Below are 14,308 nucleotides of genomic sequence, written 5' to 3'. Positions count from 1 at the left end.
GTTTCAAGCTATTTGATCCACTTTGAGCTGAGTTATCGATTGTCAGAATTGTTTTATCGTTTGAAATCTTGAATTTTTGGAACATTCAGAATATTGAAATTTTAAAAATCCTAGAAACTTTCTAAATTTTACAGTTTTTTTCTTAAATTCCTTTTTTGGAACTTTCCATACAAATTGTGGATTTTTCAAAATTCTGAATTCCAATAAATTTCGAAGTTCAAAATTTCCGAACATGAAAACCTGAAATTCAGAATTTACGGAATTTCTGAAAAAAAAACTAAAATTTTCAATAAATCCGAAATTCCTGATCATATAAAAATTCAATAGCTTCAGAATTCCAAAATTTCCATAACCAAAATATTGAGATAAAAAAAATTCCAGGATTTTCAGAAAGTTTTAAAAAATTTATAATCGGAAAATTTTGATTATATTCCAATCTATTTTCGTGCTTCCAAAATACGGGTAATTGAATTGATCTCTTTGTCTTGTACCCCCTTATTACTAGAACCGTGCCAATTTCACTTATTCTCTTTAAAAAAGAATTCAAATTCTGGATATATAATTTTGTGTCGGTTTTCTTGCCTTGCCTCTGCTCTTCTCTGAGCAGCCCCGGGACCCTTCTGACACGACCAGGCACACAACTTGTATGTGTATGAGCCAATGGTCCCTTCTTCTTTCTCTCTTCGCTGTTTCTCGTCACATGAGCAATAGCAAAAGCATTCGAAGCAAGGAAAGAGGGTCCCTTCTTCTTCCATCATTCCCTACTTATTCTATCCAGAAGAAGAACTACTCATATTCCTATCCATCTACAGAGAAAGCCCGTCAAAGTGGTGTGTGTTATGCCGCATAAGTGAACTTCTTTTCGGAAGTTTTGGTTCATATCACAGCCAGCTTTGATGTGCTGTCTTGTATAGAATTTTTTGACAGGTTTGCAATGACATTTTGAGGTTGAATAGGCTTGGAGGTCCTAGAACATAATAATCGACAGATTTGAATTGTCCATGATACGATCAGAAGGTCTAGAGATAGCCATGCTACGATCAGATGGTCTAGAATGGTCCAGACAAGCAGGCTTTTAGATTTTCTAGAGGAAACAGCCCGTTTTGGCTAGGAAGAATCTCCTGGAAGATACAAGATGCGGATGGTCCTAGATAACTGTCTAGTACTTTGAAGGTCTAAATTTAGAATATTGGGGAGAGAAGAGTCCTGATTCAGGGCTGTCCTGAAGGTCAGACTACACAGTTCAGAAGTATTTGCACCCGTGTGATCTGAAAGGATTGGGAATCTGGAAGATCTATAGCTAGTGGGTTTCAGGCTACAGGGATTCGGTTGTACTGGTCCAATTTCAGTCTACTGGCTACCGGTAGTACTGTAGCAGTACTGTAGGAAGTCTTGGAACCTGTGTGATCTGAAGGGATTAGGCGACTGAAACCGGGGAACACCTAGCCAAATTTTAAGAGTTTTTAAAGAATGTCCCATCATTTTTAACCGGTTCATCTGATCGTGTTAGCTGGCTGAGTGCTTTCGGAATCCTTAGAATCCATTTAAAATTCACACGACGACGTTATCATCTGTCTAGTCATCTGCTCCTTGATGAGATAACACGACTAATCTCCTTCGTTTTCCAGTTCAAAATTCTAGATATGACAAGCAAATTGTTAGTTTATATTTTTGTTGCATTTTTCTACAGATGTACGCTAAAACACAAAAAAGAAGAAGCCCTAGGACCCCTTTCCAAGGGGCTTCGCGTCATTTTGAGATTCAGATTCAGATGATGACGTAGAGAGAGTGAGAGTTTAGTGCAAAACGGGAATTTTGGAAATTTGAAGTTTTTTCAGAGGGTAAATGAAAATTCTGGTCTTGATTCCCCAACTTTAAGGGTCTTTATAAGGGAAAAAAGTCTAAAAATCCTAAAAATTTCTAACTAAAACCCAATGATTTTCAGGCGCTGTGTCAAGTGATCTCCTACAAAACGATCCACAGTAAGCAATGGATTTTCGACAACTTCCTGCCACGATTCTCGCAAATGCTCAAGGATCCGACAATGCACGTCCGGAAGGTAAGAGGACTACCGTAGATAGGAGTATGGATGGATGGATGAGCAACAGCACCCGCATGCATTTTCTTTCCTATTCACGGGAAAAAGGAAATTCGAATTAAGAATCACAAGAATCAGCAGCCTGAGGCGATCACAAGAACATACATGAGCATTTGGAATCAGAATTAACTATAGAAGGGAACTTTGAGGAATTCAAAAATGCTGATTTCCAGCTAAAATTTTTAAGAATTCGCGGAAAAATCGAAATTTCAATTTGGCGGGAAATTCGGGAATTCAAAAAAAAATTTCGAGAAAAAAAACCATTTTGAACACAGTCACCCTTTCAGCTATGTTTTTAATCCAACCTGTAATAGAAAGGCCCCCTTAATTTTTTAAACATAAACCAATTTATCTTGGTTCCTGTAAAAGATCTCGAAATTGTGTCAACTGATAAATTGTTTATCATAAAATCACAAACATTTTATCAGTGGACACCATTTTGATATCTCTTATAGGAACCGAGATAATCGAGCTCAACGTTGGGAGCTCTTCTATTAAAGGTTGTACGCTTTTCTCTCCATTCAGAATAGTCATATTTTGTGCTGCTGCAGGATTATATATAAGACCACGAAGATTAAAATTTCCTGCTATTGCTCGGCTTTTGTTGTGTTAGAGTTTTCCATGACGACCAAAACATTAGCAATTTTGGAGAAAAAAAGGAAAATTAATCAAAAACGGTGGAAAATTGAAGATGAAAATGAGCCGAAAATGACATTTTTTGACTGAAAAATTGAGATTTTCGGAGCCATAAAATCCAAAAATTTTTAAGATTCTAACACTTTTGCACCCAGTCATTTTTGACTCCTGCACCACCACCCTATAACTAACCACTCTATCTCTCTTGCTTTCCTTTTGTTTCTTTCTCTTTCTGATTCCAAAACCAAAACCGTCGTGAGATTGCCCTAACCAATTTTTGCAGCTCAAGACATACTCATATAATGCTCGCAACCCATCCTCATCCACCACACATAATACTAATGGCCGTCCACTTGGGAATATAAGTGACGAACTTAAAAAATTACAGAGCGCACTGCACATTTTCGGAGATTTGGGACGAATGTTTGGACAGAAGTTCACTGAAGTTGTAAGCCTGGATCTTTTTTTGCTCGCTCCAATTTTTAGAATTTCCTATCAATTCAAAATTGGGAGGTACCCAAATTTGGTACCATTATGTACAGCTCGTCGAGATCTATGTTTTACAGTTTAAATCACGTTGAAGTCTTGACTTTGAAGCGAATTATGAGCTGATCTAACTTGGAGCTCAATTATCTCGGCTCTTTCAAAAGCTACTCAAAATCTGTCAACTGATAAAATATTGGTGATAATATGGTAAGGATTTTATCAGTTGACAGATTTTTGATATCTCTTACAGGAGCCGAGATAATTGAGCTCAAAGTTTGATGGTTTGGGTGGGCTTCTATCAATAGAAGGGCCCCCTAATTTTGGCCCGATTTTTCTCGTTCCCTGTTAACGATATCAAAAAATGGTCAACTGATAAAATATTGATAAACTTATAAGCAACATTTTATCAGTTGACATTCTGATATCTTTTAAGGGGACCGAGATAAATTGGGTCAAAGTTGGCTGGATTAGCTCATAACTCGCTTCAAAGTTGGAATTTCGAAATGATTCAACTAGGATACGGTAGATCTCGATGAGCTCTACAAAATAGTACCAAATTTAGGTACTGTAAAGCCAAGACCCTTTCGGGGGGCCCTTCTATTGAAGGGCTTTTTTAATACGGGTTTTACAATATTTTCGAAGTTTGATTCGATCTGGAATTCTAAATTTGAAACGAGATATGAGAGATATCCTGAAAAATCTAAAAATTCAGTTTTTCAGTTCCTCGTTCCTCATCTAATCACATTATCATGCGATATGACATGGGCGGTGCGGAAGGTGGCGTGTGAGGTAAGACAGACTACAAGGATCTAGGATTCTTAGAATCTTGGATTCACGGATTCTAGGAGTTATATGGATCTATGAATCTTTGGATCTATGGAACTATGGATCTATGGATCTATAGGTCTGTGAATCTATGGATATATGGATCTGTGGATCTATGGATCTATAGATCTATGGATCTAAGCTCTAGAATCTAGAATCTAGGATTGAGGATCTACAGTTTCGCCGAAGCACTTTTCCATACCTACAGTAACCCCCAAATGATTTCAGATCTTCGTAAAAGTGGCTGAATGTGCATCCCGATCCGTCCGTGCCGAGATCCTCTCTCCGAACTTTGTCCGCCTCCTCAACGATCCCAACAAATGGGTCTCATTCATCGCCTACCAACAACTCGGACCCTTCATCGCCCTGTTCGCCGACGGCAACATCACTGGTCTGTCGCTCTTCGAGGGACAAATCATCGTTCGTGAGCCATCTGCCCGCGGAGCTGAGGAAATCCAAGCTCGTCATAATAAAATCGATCAGATGATGGGAATTTTTCTTGGAAGCGAGAAATATGACAAACTTCCACCGAACACGTGGCTACCGGAAGCCGATGCGACGGAGGATTTCGAGTATCAGCTGGCGATGAGTGAGGCGCTGAAGGAGGCGAATACGGTGGCGGCCACGACGGCTTCATCGAAGACGCCGAAACGAGGAGAACGAGTCATGGATAGGTTAGTAGACGTCCTAGGTGGGCCTAGGTGAGTCTTAGGCTGTCAAGCTTGCTATGAGTGTGGCATAGCTCGCGTTTTTGTTCTAGTCTAGTACTTAGATCTACAGTATTGATGGCCTAAAAAATTATGACCTGAAAATCTAGCCTTGATAACTTAGATATCTACTGTACATCACCTAAACTACGTCTCATGGCCTAGATCCGAGCAAGCCCTTTAGCTTAAATGAGACATTTGGTTTGCTAGAATCTAGGATTGAACTTTTATAGGTTGACTTGAGACGGCTCTGATGTTCAAATCAGTGACCAAGACGACTATTATTTCTAGGACAAGCCTTTTCTTCTCCCGAACTCCTTGATGCGCCGATCCTATAACTCTTAACGTTTCAGTGTGATCTCCGGGATCAACAAAATGTTCGGACCATTTGAACGAAGCTCTCCGAAATCCAAAGAAGTCGAAAAGATCGCAGCCACCTTCTCGAGTCCATCAAAGAATCGGTCACCGCTTTCTCTACACGGAGCAGTCAGTTTGATGGATAAATGGAGCAAGCGGTCGAATCCCAATAATCCGCAGTGAGTTTGAAAGGAAGAGAACATTTTGGTATCAAAATGTACAGCGCTTTCTGCTGATTATTTTTATATAAAAATCACTAACGTTGTGCTGAAATTTGGTCCTGAAATATATCAAAATGATCAGCAGAAAGCGTTCTACAATTTGATACCGAATTTGGCACCCTCGAAAAATTGGAAATGTGCCAAATTTGGTTTCAAACTGTAGAGCGCTTCCTGCTGATCATCTTGGTATAATAATCAATGGAATTCAATTGAAATTTAGTCCGGAATTCCCGAAAGAAACCCCTATTTTCCAGACGCTTCCCAGTTTTCGACCCGACCAATACCAACACGACGTCTTCTTCTGGCGCTTCCAGCTCCACGGACGCCATCTCCACGTCATCATCACCCAAAGAGGAGAAGATGGACCAGAGTGGAGGAGGGACTGGAATCGCTGCGAAATGCAATTCAACCGACGATTTGACGAAATTGGGACTAGAAGATGATGGTTGGTTTTTGAACATTTTTTGTAGATTTTTTGTGTGAAAATAACTGGAAAAATACGACTTTTTTGGGCATTTTTTGGTCTAGAAAGTCAATTTTCCAGTCTAAAAGCGACCCTTAAAAATACCCTAAAATCTGTGACACGTGGCGTCGTTGTCTTACTGTAGTACGATACTTGATTTTTGCGTTTTTCGGTGGTGGTGGTAGTCATATTCTTGTTCTTTCTCTAAATCTATCTCTTCGTTTTTTAATAATTTCTTTAATTTCTTATTTTTTTTTTCCCTACTTTTGATTCTGAGTCTATCAATTAACTGTGAATTCTCTGATTCTCTATATCTTATCATCCTCAAGATTTTAAAATTCTAAATTCACAAAACTTTTAGACTACGATGCTCCGAAATTCTGGCTCCGCGTCACTCCGAAACCGCGACGTTTCAAAACCGGACATTTCGAAACTGCGAAATTCGCACGCTCGAAATTACTGGTTTCGAAGTGTCGCGGTTTCGAACTGAATGGTTTCTGAATGACTGGTTTCGAAGTGTCACTTAGTTTCGAAACGACCGGTTTCGAAATGTCGCGGTTTCAAAGTGTCGCAGTTTCGAAATGACTGGTTTCGAAGTGTCGCAGAGCCGACATTTTGGGATTTTGAAATTTTAGAGTTTTGAAATTTGCGAAAATTTAGATTTTAGGGATCGATGAATTGGGGAATCTGAAAATCTGAAAATCTGGTAACTTGGGAATACAGTAATTTTGAAATTTAGAACTACATAAATTTCAGAATCTGAAAATTTAGAAATTTCGGATTTCACGATTTTCAGATTCCAGGAATCTCAGGATGTTAGGATCAGACACTACAAGATTCTAGAAACCAAGAAACTCTAAAAATTCCTAAATTCAAGAATCAGCGGAGCATCGTTTAAGCTGAAAATTTCAGATTTTTAGGCTAGAAATTTCAGACCCTTCTAGTCCCCGTCATTTTTCTATGTAATTTTTGACCTATCACTAAAAAAGCTTCCCCGGTCATCTCATCAGCCTTCCTTTGAAATTCAGCACCACCACCACCTCCACCATCGACACCATCAGAAGAAGAAGAATCAGCAACGACAACGAATTCAGAAGAAGAATGTTCTCGAACGACGAGTCCACGTGGTCGACGAATCGCCACAAGTGCCTGGTCGAAGCTCGACATTCGTCAGAAGCTCTTTCTACGACGTCTCGGAGCACTTCCACCGTCAGACGGTGGTAAGAAGGCGTCGCTGAGCCCACGGTTGAAATCGCCGACGCGTAGCGCTGTGTCGCCGTCAAAATCCAATATTTTGATGGTGTCCAGACGACGGACCGCGAATATTTTCGATTTTGCTGATCCAGTCGATCTCACGAAACGATTGGGGAAGATGAGCGCGGTCGCTGCGGTCGAATCGACGGTCGAGAAGGCGGACGAGCCGGACGAGAAGGCGAAGGATCCTTCGAAGGAGGGAGGAATAGAATGTATGTAGTTGTGTGTCGCTTTTGGTTTCTTTTGATTTGCATGAAATTTCCTTCCGTGTGTCTGTGTGTCCGGGATGTCCGCATTGTCGTTTTGTCGTCGTTGTCCGTGTCTTATAGGAATTTAGGTATCTCAAAATTCTGAATTCAGATTTTCAAAATCTTCTCGGGGTCACTGAAAACCAGGAAATTTAGATTTTCAGAAATACAAAAATCCAAAAAATCGGAAAAATCTGAAATTCTAGATTTTCAGAAAATCAGAAATTGGGACACTTTGAAATTGTTATCCTGAAAATCTGAAAACTGGAAATTCTGAACTTCTGAAGTGCTGAAAATTGGAAATTCTGGAAATTCTAATATTTGAAGTTTTGAAGTTCTGAAAATCTAAATTTTGAAAATTTGAAAATCTGAAAATTTTGAAATTCTGATATTCTGAAAATTTGAAAATTTGGCATTCTGAATTTCAGAAAAATCAGGATTCCAGAAATTCAAAGTTTTAGAAACCTAGAATTCTTGTTTTTTTCTAGAAAAGATATTCTCGGCATACTGTACCTACGGTAATCCTACAGTAACCCCACCTCCACTCGGATGTATCATTCGTAGTAGTGACTCATCAGTTCCCTTCTATTTTCTCTCTAAAACTCTTTTTTAGAGGTCAAAAAAAAAATTATGACTCACTTTTTTAAAACGAAAATGTTTTTTTTTCAACAATTCACTAACATCTTGGTGTATTTTTTCCATTTTTCTGTTATCAGTTTTTTGGGTCCATTGTGGTTTAAATTACCGTATTTCTTCCAATAGAAGCCCGCTAACTTTGAGCTCAATTATCTCGATTCCTATACGAGATATCCAAAATTGGTCAACTGATAAAATATTGGTGATATAATAATAATAATAATAATATATTTATTTGCAATGCATGGGGAAAATCGATAGATAATTTGGCAAGCATTTTATCAGTTGACAGATTTGTGATATCTCTCAAAGGGACCGAGAAAATTGAGCTCAAAGTGGAAGGGGTTGGGAGGGCTTTTTTCGTTTTTTTACAAATATCAAAACAGTTTTGAGTGTACTACTAATTATGAAAAATTTTGTGATAATCATTTTTCGGAATTCAATCGACTACCTAAATTCTAATTTCCAGACATGAACACTTCATCTCGTGACACCTTCAACACGAAAGAAAACGATGGGGATCGAGAGGCTGATGCGAACGAGGAGGATTCAGATGACGATTCAGATGATTTTGACAAGTCATTTGTGGAGGCGGAGCACCTGATGGAAGAAGATGCTCCATTGACGATTGACGTGAAGACGAAGACGGAATCGGTTTCGATGGTGGACCTGACAGAGCAAAAAGCACAGCGGGAGCCAGTATCCAATGAGTTCTCTCTGACGTTTTGGTCGTCGAATTATGCCATTTCGTGAGTTTTTGAAAGTTTTCTAGGGCTCGAAATCGATTGGCTGTCCGAATATCACAAATCTAGGATCACTGGAGTTTGGAATCCTATAAATTTAGAATACCTGAGCATCAAATTTATAAGATTCCTGATTCATGAATTCATGGATTTTAGAATTCTTGATCTTCGAATTCCTGGATTCATGGATTCAAAGGCTCATGGATTCATGAGCGCATGGGCTCATGGATTCATAGATTTATGGGTTCATAGTTTCATGGATTAAGGGACCCATGAATTCTTGGATTCTTTGTTTCTTGGATTCATGGATTAATGGATTTTTGGATTCATGAATTCGTGAATTTATGGATTTATGGGTTCATGGATTTATAGCTTTATGGGTTAATTTATTCATGGTTTCATGGATTCAAGGACTCATGGATTCCTAGATTCTTAGGATTCTCAAGATTTTGGATTCATGCATTCATGGACTCATGGGCTCATGGATTTCTGGATTCAGGGTTAATTGGTTTGATGGATTGATGGATTGATGGATTGATTTATTCATGGATTCATGGATTCATGGGTTCATGGGTTTATGAATTCCTGGATTCCTGGATTCATGGATTCCGAGATTTCAAGATTAGTGAATCATGAATCTTAATAGCTGAACCCTGAATCCAAAATCCTGAATTCTGGATTTCTAGAATTCTAGTACCTTTCCATACTAAAAATGTGTCAATCATCGGACCCTGTCCATTTGTGGCGAATTTGCTTCCCCATCACTTCCCGCATGCATTTTCAATGAACCCCACTCTCACTCTCTCCCCCCAACACTTCTCTCCCTAACTTATCCCAACTTTCCCTTGCAGATCCATCGAAGATGAGCTCAAACCATTCGGCTCCTCCTCGTCATTCACCAACTCTCCCACCTCGAACAGCTATCTGGAGAGCCGTTTTGATGTGATGAAGCCACAAAGCGTCTCGCCGCGAGCTCGTTCTCAATCCTTCGGAGTCAACGGATCGCCGATTGCGTTGTCGCCGAGAAGGTATGAACTTGAAGAATGCCGCCAAACTTATATTCCCAAACTCCCAAGCTCCCCATTTTTATCGCTTCTCCAAGTTCCAGAAAAGCCAACAGCACATCCGAAGAACCCCTCCTTGCCTCCTCTCCACCAACCAACGCTCTTCTGGACACATCCAAATCGGATGACTCGATTGTAATGCTGAATACAGAGGAAAAGGAGAAACTGGGAATTCTGGATATCGACGAAATGAACATGTCCATCTCGTCAGACAACTCGTCAATGTACACAGAAGCTGGTGCCATTGGAGAATCCGACGTCTCGTTGACCTCGTTGGATCAGCAGGTCGCGTTTCCGCATGTGCCAGCGGATTTGGTTGAGTCGTACATGAAGGTGAGGGGTTTTGAAAGGGCAAGGCATGGGCATAACAGGATCTAGCTGTTTAAAAGAGCTACGGTAGCTACTGTAAAGGTACAGTAGGGAGCTCAGCTAAGACGATTTTGAGGCGATTTCTTTAGAGTTTCGTAAACTAGGAGGCACTCAAATTTGGTATCATTTTGTAGAGCTTGTCGAGATCTACATTTTACCTTCTGGATCAATTCGAAATTTCAACTCTAAGCCGAGTTATGATCTAATCCATCTTTAAGCCAGTTTATCTTGATTCCTGTAAATGATATCAAGAAGTGGTCAACACACAAAATGATAAGCATAGTATCAGCAACAGTTTATCAGTTAACCGCTTTCCGATATCTTTCGCAGGAATCGAGATAAATTGTGTCAAAGTTGGAAATTAAAATTGATTCAAAATCTAACGAGTAGATATTGAAGAGTTCTACAAAATGATACCAAATTTGAAGCGAGAAAACATACAGTACCAAAGTGTAGGACAATTTATTTCACACGCTAACCATCTTCTTTCCAGGTGATGGGTCCAAACGGACATACTTCTGGATCGGTTGCCACTGGAGACGAATCTCTGTGCGCTGAGATCTACCGACACTGTGCTCACAACTTCCCGGCGATCTGCTACACACTTGGACGTGCCGCATGGCCACGTCTCAATTTGGTATTCCGGAAGCTGGCGATGGATGAGCAGGCACGCGTCAGACAATCGATATCATACTCGATTCATGAGATTGCCAACATGCTGGGACAGCAGATCGCTGATGAGGACTTGTTGCCGGTTTTCTATGATTTGAGGTAGAACTGGAAGAGGTTTTGGATAGATTTGGGCTTCTAAATAACTAAATTCAAGCTAAAAATAGCTAGAAATCTAGATACTTGATCTTCAAAAAGCTTAAAATTAGACCGAAATCTCCCGAAATTTTGACTACTCAACTTTGACCCAATTTATCTCGGCTCCTGTAAAAGATATCAAAAATCTGTCAACTGATGAAATGTTCTTGATAATATGATAAATAATTTATCAGTTGACAGATTTTTGATATCTTTTAAAGGAATTTAGATAAATTGGCTCAAGTACAGTAACCCATATTTTCCTTCCAGAAACGACCAGAATGCCGAAGTCCGTGCTGGCATCCTGACGCATCTGTACGATTTTGTCAAGGTACCCGAATTCTAGCAACTTCTGATAACCTCCTCATTTTCCAGTGTCTCTCGCTTGACAAACGCGACGAGATGATTCTATCGCTGCCACAGTTCTTCCCAATCGGCGCTCAGCCAGGAAATCAGGCTCAGAATGGAGATTGGCGGTCGAGATTCGAGTTGATATCGTGAGTTTTTTGGTTAAAAAATTGCTGAATTGGTCCCCAGGAACTTCAAATTTGGAATCTGAAAGTTCTGGACTTTCAGCCTGAAACTTAAATTTCTACTCTGAAAATCTAAAAAAGGCAATTTTTTCCAGCCAACTCTCAAAACTGTGCTCCCTGTACAGTATCCAAGACGTCAACCTCCACATGTCGGGAATCGCTCTAACCCTTGCCGACGATCGTGTCGCCGAAGTCCGCCGTGAAGCTGTGATGCTCGTTTCAACGATCGTCGGAGCACTGGTTTCAGAAGAGTGGGAGTATCTGCAAGCTGAGCGAGACATTGTGAACGGACACGTGGATTTGAAGGGGAGCAAAAAGACTGGGTCAGGAGGATATACGTATCTGTCCGAGCAATTCGTCGATGATATCATCTCGAGCTTCGCCAAAACACAGAAATGGACCAGGAGACAGACGTGAGTTGGATTTTGAATAGAGAGAAACGCCGGTGGCAGTGGCCGAAGGTCCCACGGCGACAACTACCGTAACCTCGAGTTCCGTTTTCAAAATTGACAAAAATCAGCGAAAAACGAGAAAATAAATTCTGAAAATAACAAATGGTTGGGTTACTGTAGTTGTCGTTTTGGGACCTCCGATTTTTTGTACCAGAATAATAGAGAAAAAACATTAAAAATTAGTTATTTTGAATGGACAATCGGCTGAAAATGAGCTAAGAAATCGACTAATTTCCAGCATTGCTCATTTTATGCAAATTTTCAGATTCTGCTTCATATGCGCCCAAATCCTCCGTGACAAACAGTGCAACGGCATCCAGTTCCGCTACTTCTTCTCGGTTCCACTTCTGAATCTCGTTCATGACAGTAAGCCTTCTTTTGGGGTTCTTTGTTCTTGTTTCAGAGAATCCAGAACACCTTCTGAATATTCTAGAAAAAATTTTCAATTCCTATTTTGGATTTTCTGGGATCTAGAAGCATGATGAGCATTTTCATAATTCAATCCTTTTTCCAGAAGTGGCCAACGTTCGCCTAGCTTCGTGTGAAGCGATGAGTGTCTGGCGGAAGACCCTCATCGCGGCACGATCCTCGAGATCCCCCTACTCGTCACCATCATCAACAGAAGGAGCGTCGATTCGTCGTGACATCAATCTGGTGTCCGATATGATGGTTAAGCTAACCACCGATTCGGACATTGACGCTGCGTTCCTGGCGAAAAAGTGTCAAGGATTGACGGACGATCAGCAGCCGGTGGACGTGGAAGCTCGGACGAATCGAATGAGAGAACGAGAGCAGGCACAGTTTCAGAACGTTGTCATGCATGATGAGAAGGGAAATTTGGTGCGATGCGTTGGGAAAACGGTCATTGCGGTGGTGAGATTTTGAAATTTCGAACAAAATGGATCCTTGATTTTCTTGCAGATTAAAGAAGTGCCTGCCCCAAAAGCTCTGATCAGTGTCCCGGTTGAAACGGCGCCCGAAAAAGAGGCTCCTCTCCAGTCGATGGACGAATTTGACTGTGAAATCATGGTAATTTATGAAACAGAACAAACTCTCACCACCCGAGTCAGGCAATTTTACAGAATCAGACGGAGACGACGATCACGACGCCGCCAGAGGTTCGAGCGGAAGTTGTGCAGATTTCGGAGGATCAACAGCTGCAGGATAACACAGAAGTCGTGGATATGGAGATTGAGGAGGAAGAGGAAGAGACGCAGACATTGGCGGTTGAGATGGAGAAGGTTCAGGAGGAGAAGAAGGAAGTTGAGGAGGAGCAAAAGGAGAAGAAGACGACGTCGGAAGAGGTGGATGTGCCGATGGATCCAGCACCATCGCTACCACAGGTACAGTAATCTGGATTCCTAGATTCATGGTTTCTCAGATTCTTGAATTCATGGATACATGGATTCATGGGTTCATGGGTTCATGGGTTCATGGATGAATGGATTCATGAATTTCTAGATTCCTGAATTCTTTGATTCATGGATTCATGGATTTATGGATTCCTGGATATACAGATTCTAAGGATTCATGGGTTCATGAGTTCATGGATCCATGGGTTTATGGATTCATGGATCCGTGGATTCCTGAATTCATGGATTTCTAGATTCATGGATTTATGGGGTTCCTAGGTCCCTATATGCCTGGATTCTTAGATTCTTAGAATCCAATAGTTCCCATTTTTCAGTCTCCAAAATCCACGACGTCTGAATCCACGACTCCATCCACGCCAACCACAACAAACGTCATCGCCATTCCAATCACTGAGAATGCCACGTCACCAGAAGATTCTGACGCCTAGAAATCAGAAATTTCCAGAAAAATTCAGTTTTCCCCCCGTATTTTTTCAGTCAAAAATATTCAATTTTTTCTTTTTTTTCACCCATTTGTGCCTTTTTGTTTCCCCCATTCTCTGCAGAATTGCTCACAAATAGATTTTTTATTCCAATTCTTTTTTTTTTCAATATTATAATTATTATTATTAGGATTCCCATTTGTGATCGCTGGTTCGACACCAATTTCATTTTCTCTGTCTCTCGTCGTTTTTTAGGTTTTCTTGTCAAATTTTTTCCCCAATTTTGGCCACGCCCACCACTTTTTTAGGCTCCGCCCATAAGTCAAATTTTCTTTTTGGTATGTTTTATCATATTTCTCTTGTCCCTCCGTCCCTTTCTCTTCAACATACACTCGATTATAATATTTCTTTTGATTTGAAAATTTCACTTTTTTTCGCGTCCCTAAGCCCCGCCCACTTTTTTTCCAGAATCTTCTTTTTCTGATTATTTATAGACTCGGTTCTCTTTTTCTTATTCCCCTATTCTTTTGTGGTATCATATAAAACACATGTGAATTCAAAATAGTGTTTTTTTCTTTGAAAGAGTCATGGGTAAAAATATATAAATTACAAAA

General features: G+C 40.3%; 1 protein-coding gene across 1 annotated transcript in view; it reads left to right on the top strand.

Annotated features, from left to right (window-relative positions):
- The window catches only part of Cbr-ppfr-1, a gene marked incomplete at both ends in the record, with an annotated part of 16,539 nt that extends 2,839 nt beyond the window's left edge, over positions 1 to 13,700 (top strand). Inside the window, 20 exon segments of the mRNA XM_045242002.1 lie at positions 736 to 844; positions 1,946 to 2,059; positions 3,018 to 3,182; positions 3,941 to 4,009; positions 4,274 to 4,719; positions 5,106 to 5,288; positions 5,585 to 5,775; positions 6,822 to 7,259; positions 8,401 to 8,680; positions 9,526 to 9,765; positions 9,783 to 10,071; positions 10,601 to 10,878; positions 11,185 to 11,245; positions 11,290 to 11,411; positions 11,543 to 11,860; positions 12,165 to 12,265; positions 12,414 to 12,772; positions 12,821 to 12,928; positions 12,982 to 13,242; positions 13,587 to 13,700. Coding sequence (XP_045097505.1) covers positions 736 to 844; positions 1,946 to 2,059; positions 3,018 to 3,182; positions 3,941 to 4,009; positions 4,274 to 4,719; positions 5,106 to 5,288; positions 5,585 to 5,775; positions 6,822 to 7,259; positions 8,401 to 8,680; positions 9,526 to 9,765; positions 9,783 to 10,071; positions 10,601 to 10,878; positions 11,185 to 11,245; positions 11,290 to 11,411; positions 11,543 to 11,860; positions 12,165 to 12,265; positions 12,414 to 12,772; positions 12,821 to 12,928; positions 12,982 to 13,242; positions 13,587 to 13,700 — 4,246 coding nt within the window.
- Positions 13,701 to 14,308: the final 608 nt, after the last annotated feature.

Source organism: Caenorhabditis briggsae (genome assembly GCF_000004555.2).
Source record: "Caenorhabditis briggsae complete genome, chrI, whole genome shotgun sequence".
Lineage (NCBI taxonomy): Eukaryota > Metazoa > Nematoda > Chromadorea > Rhabditida > Rhabditidae > Caenorhabditis > Caenorhabditis briggsae.
This window is presented reverse-complemented; position numbering and strand designations above follow the sequence as displayed.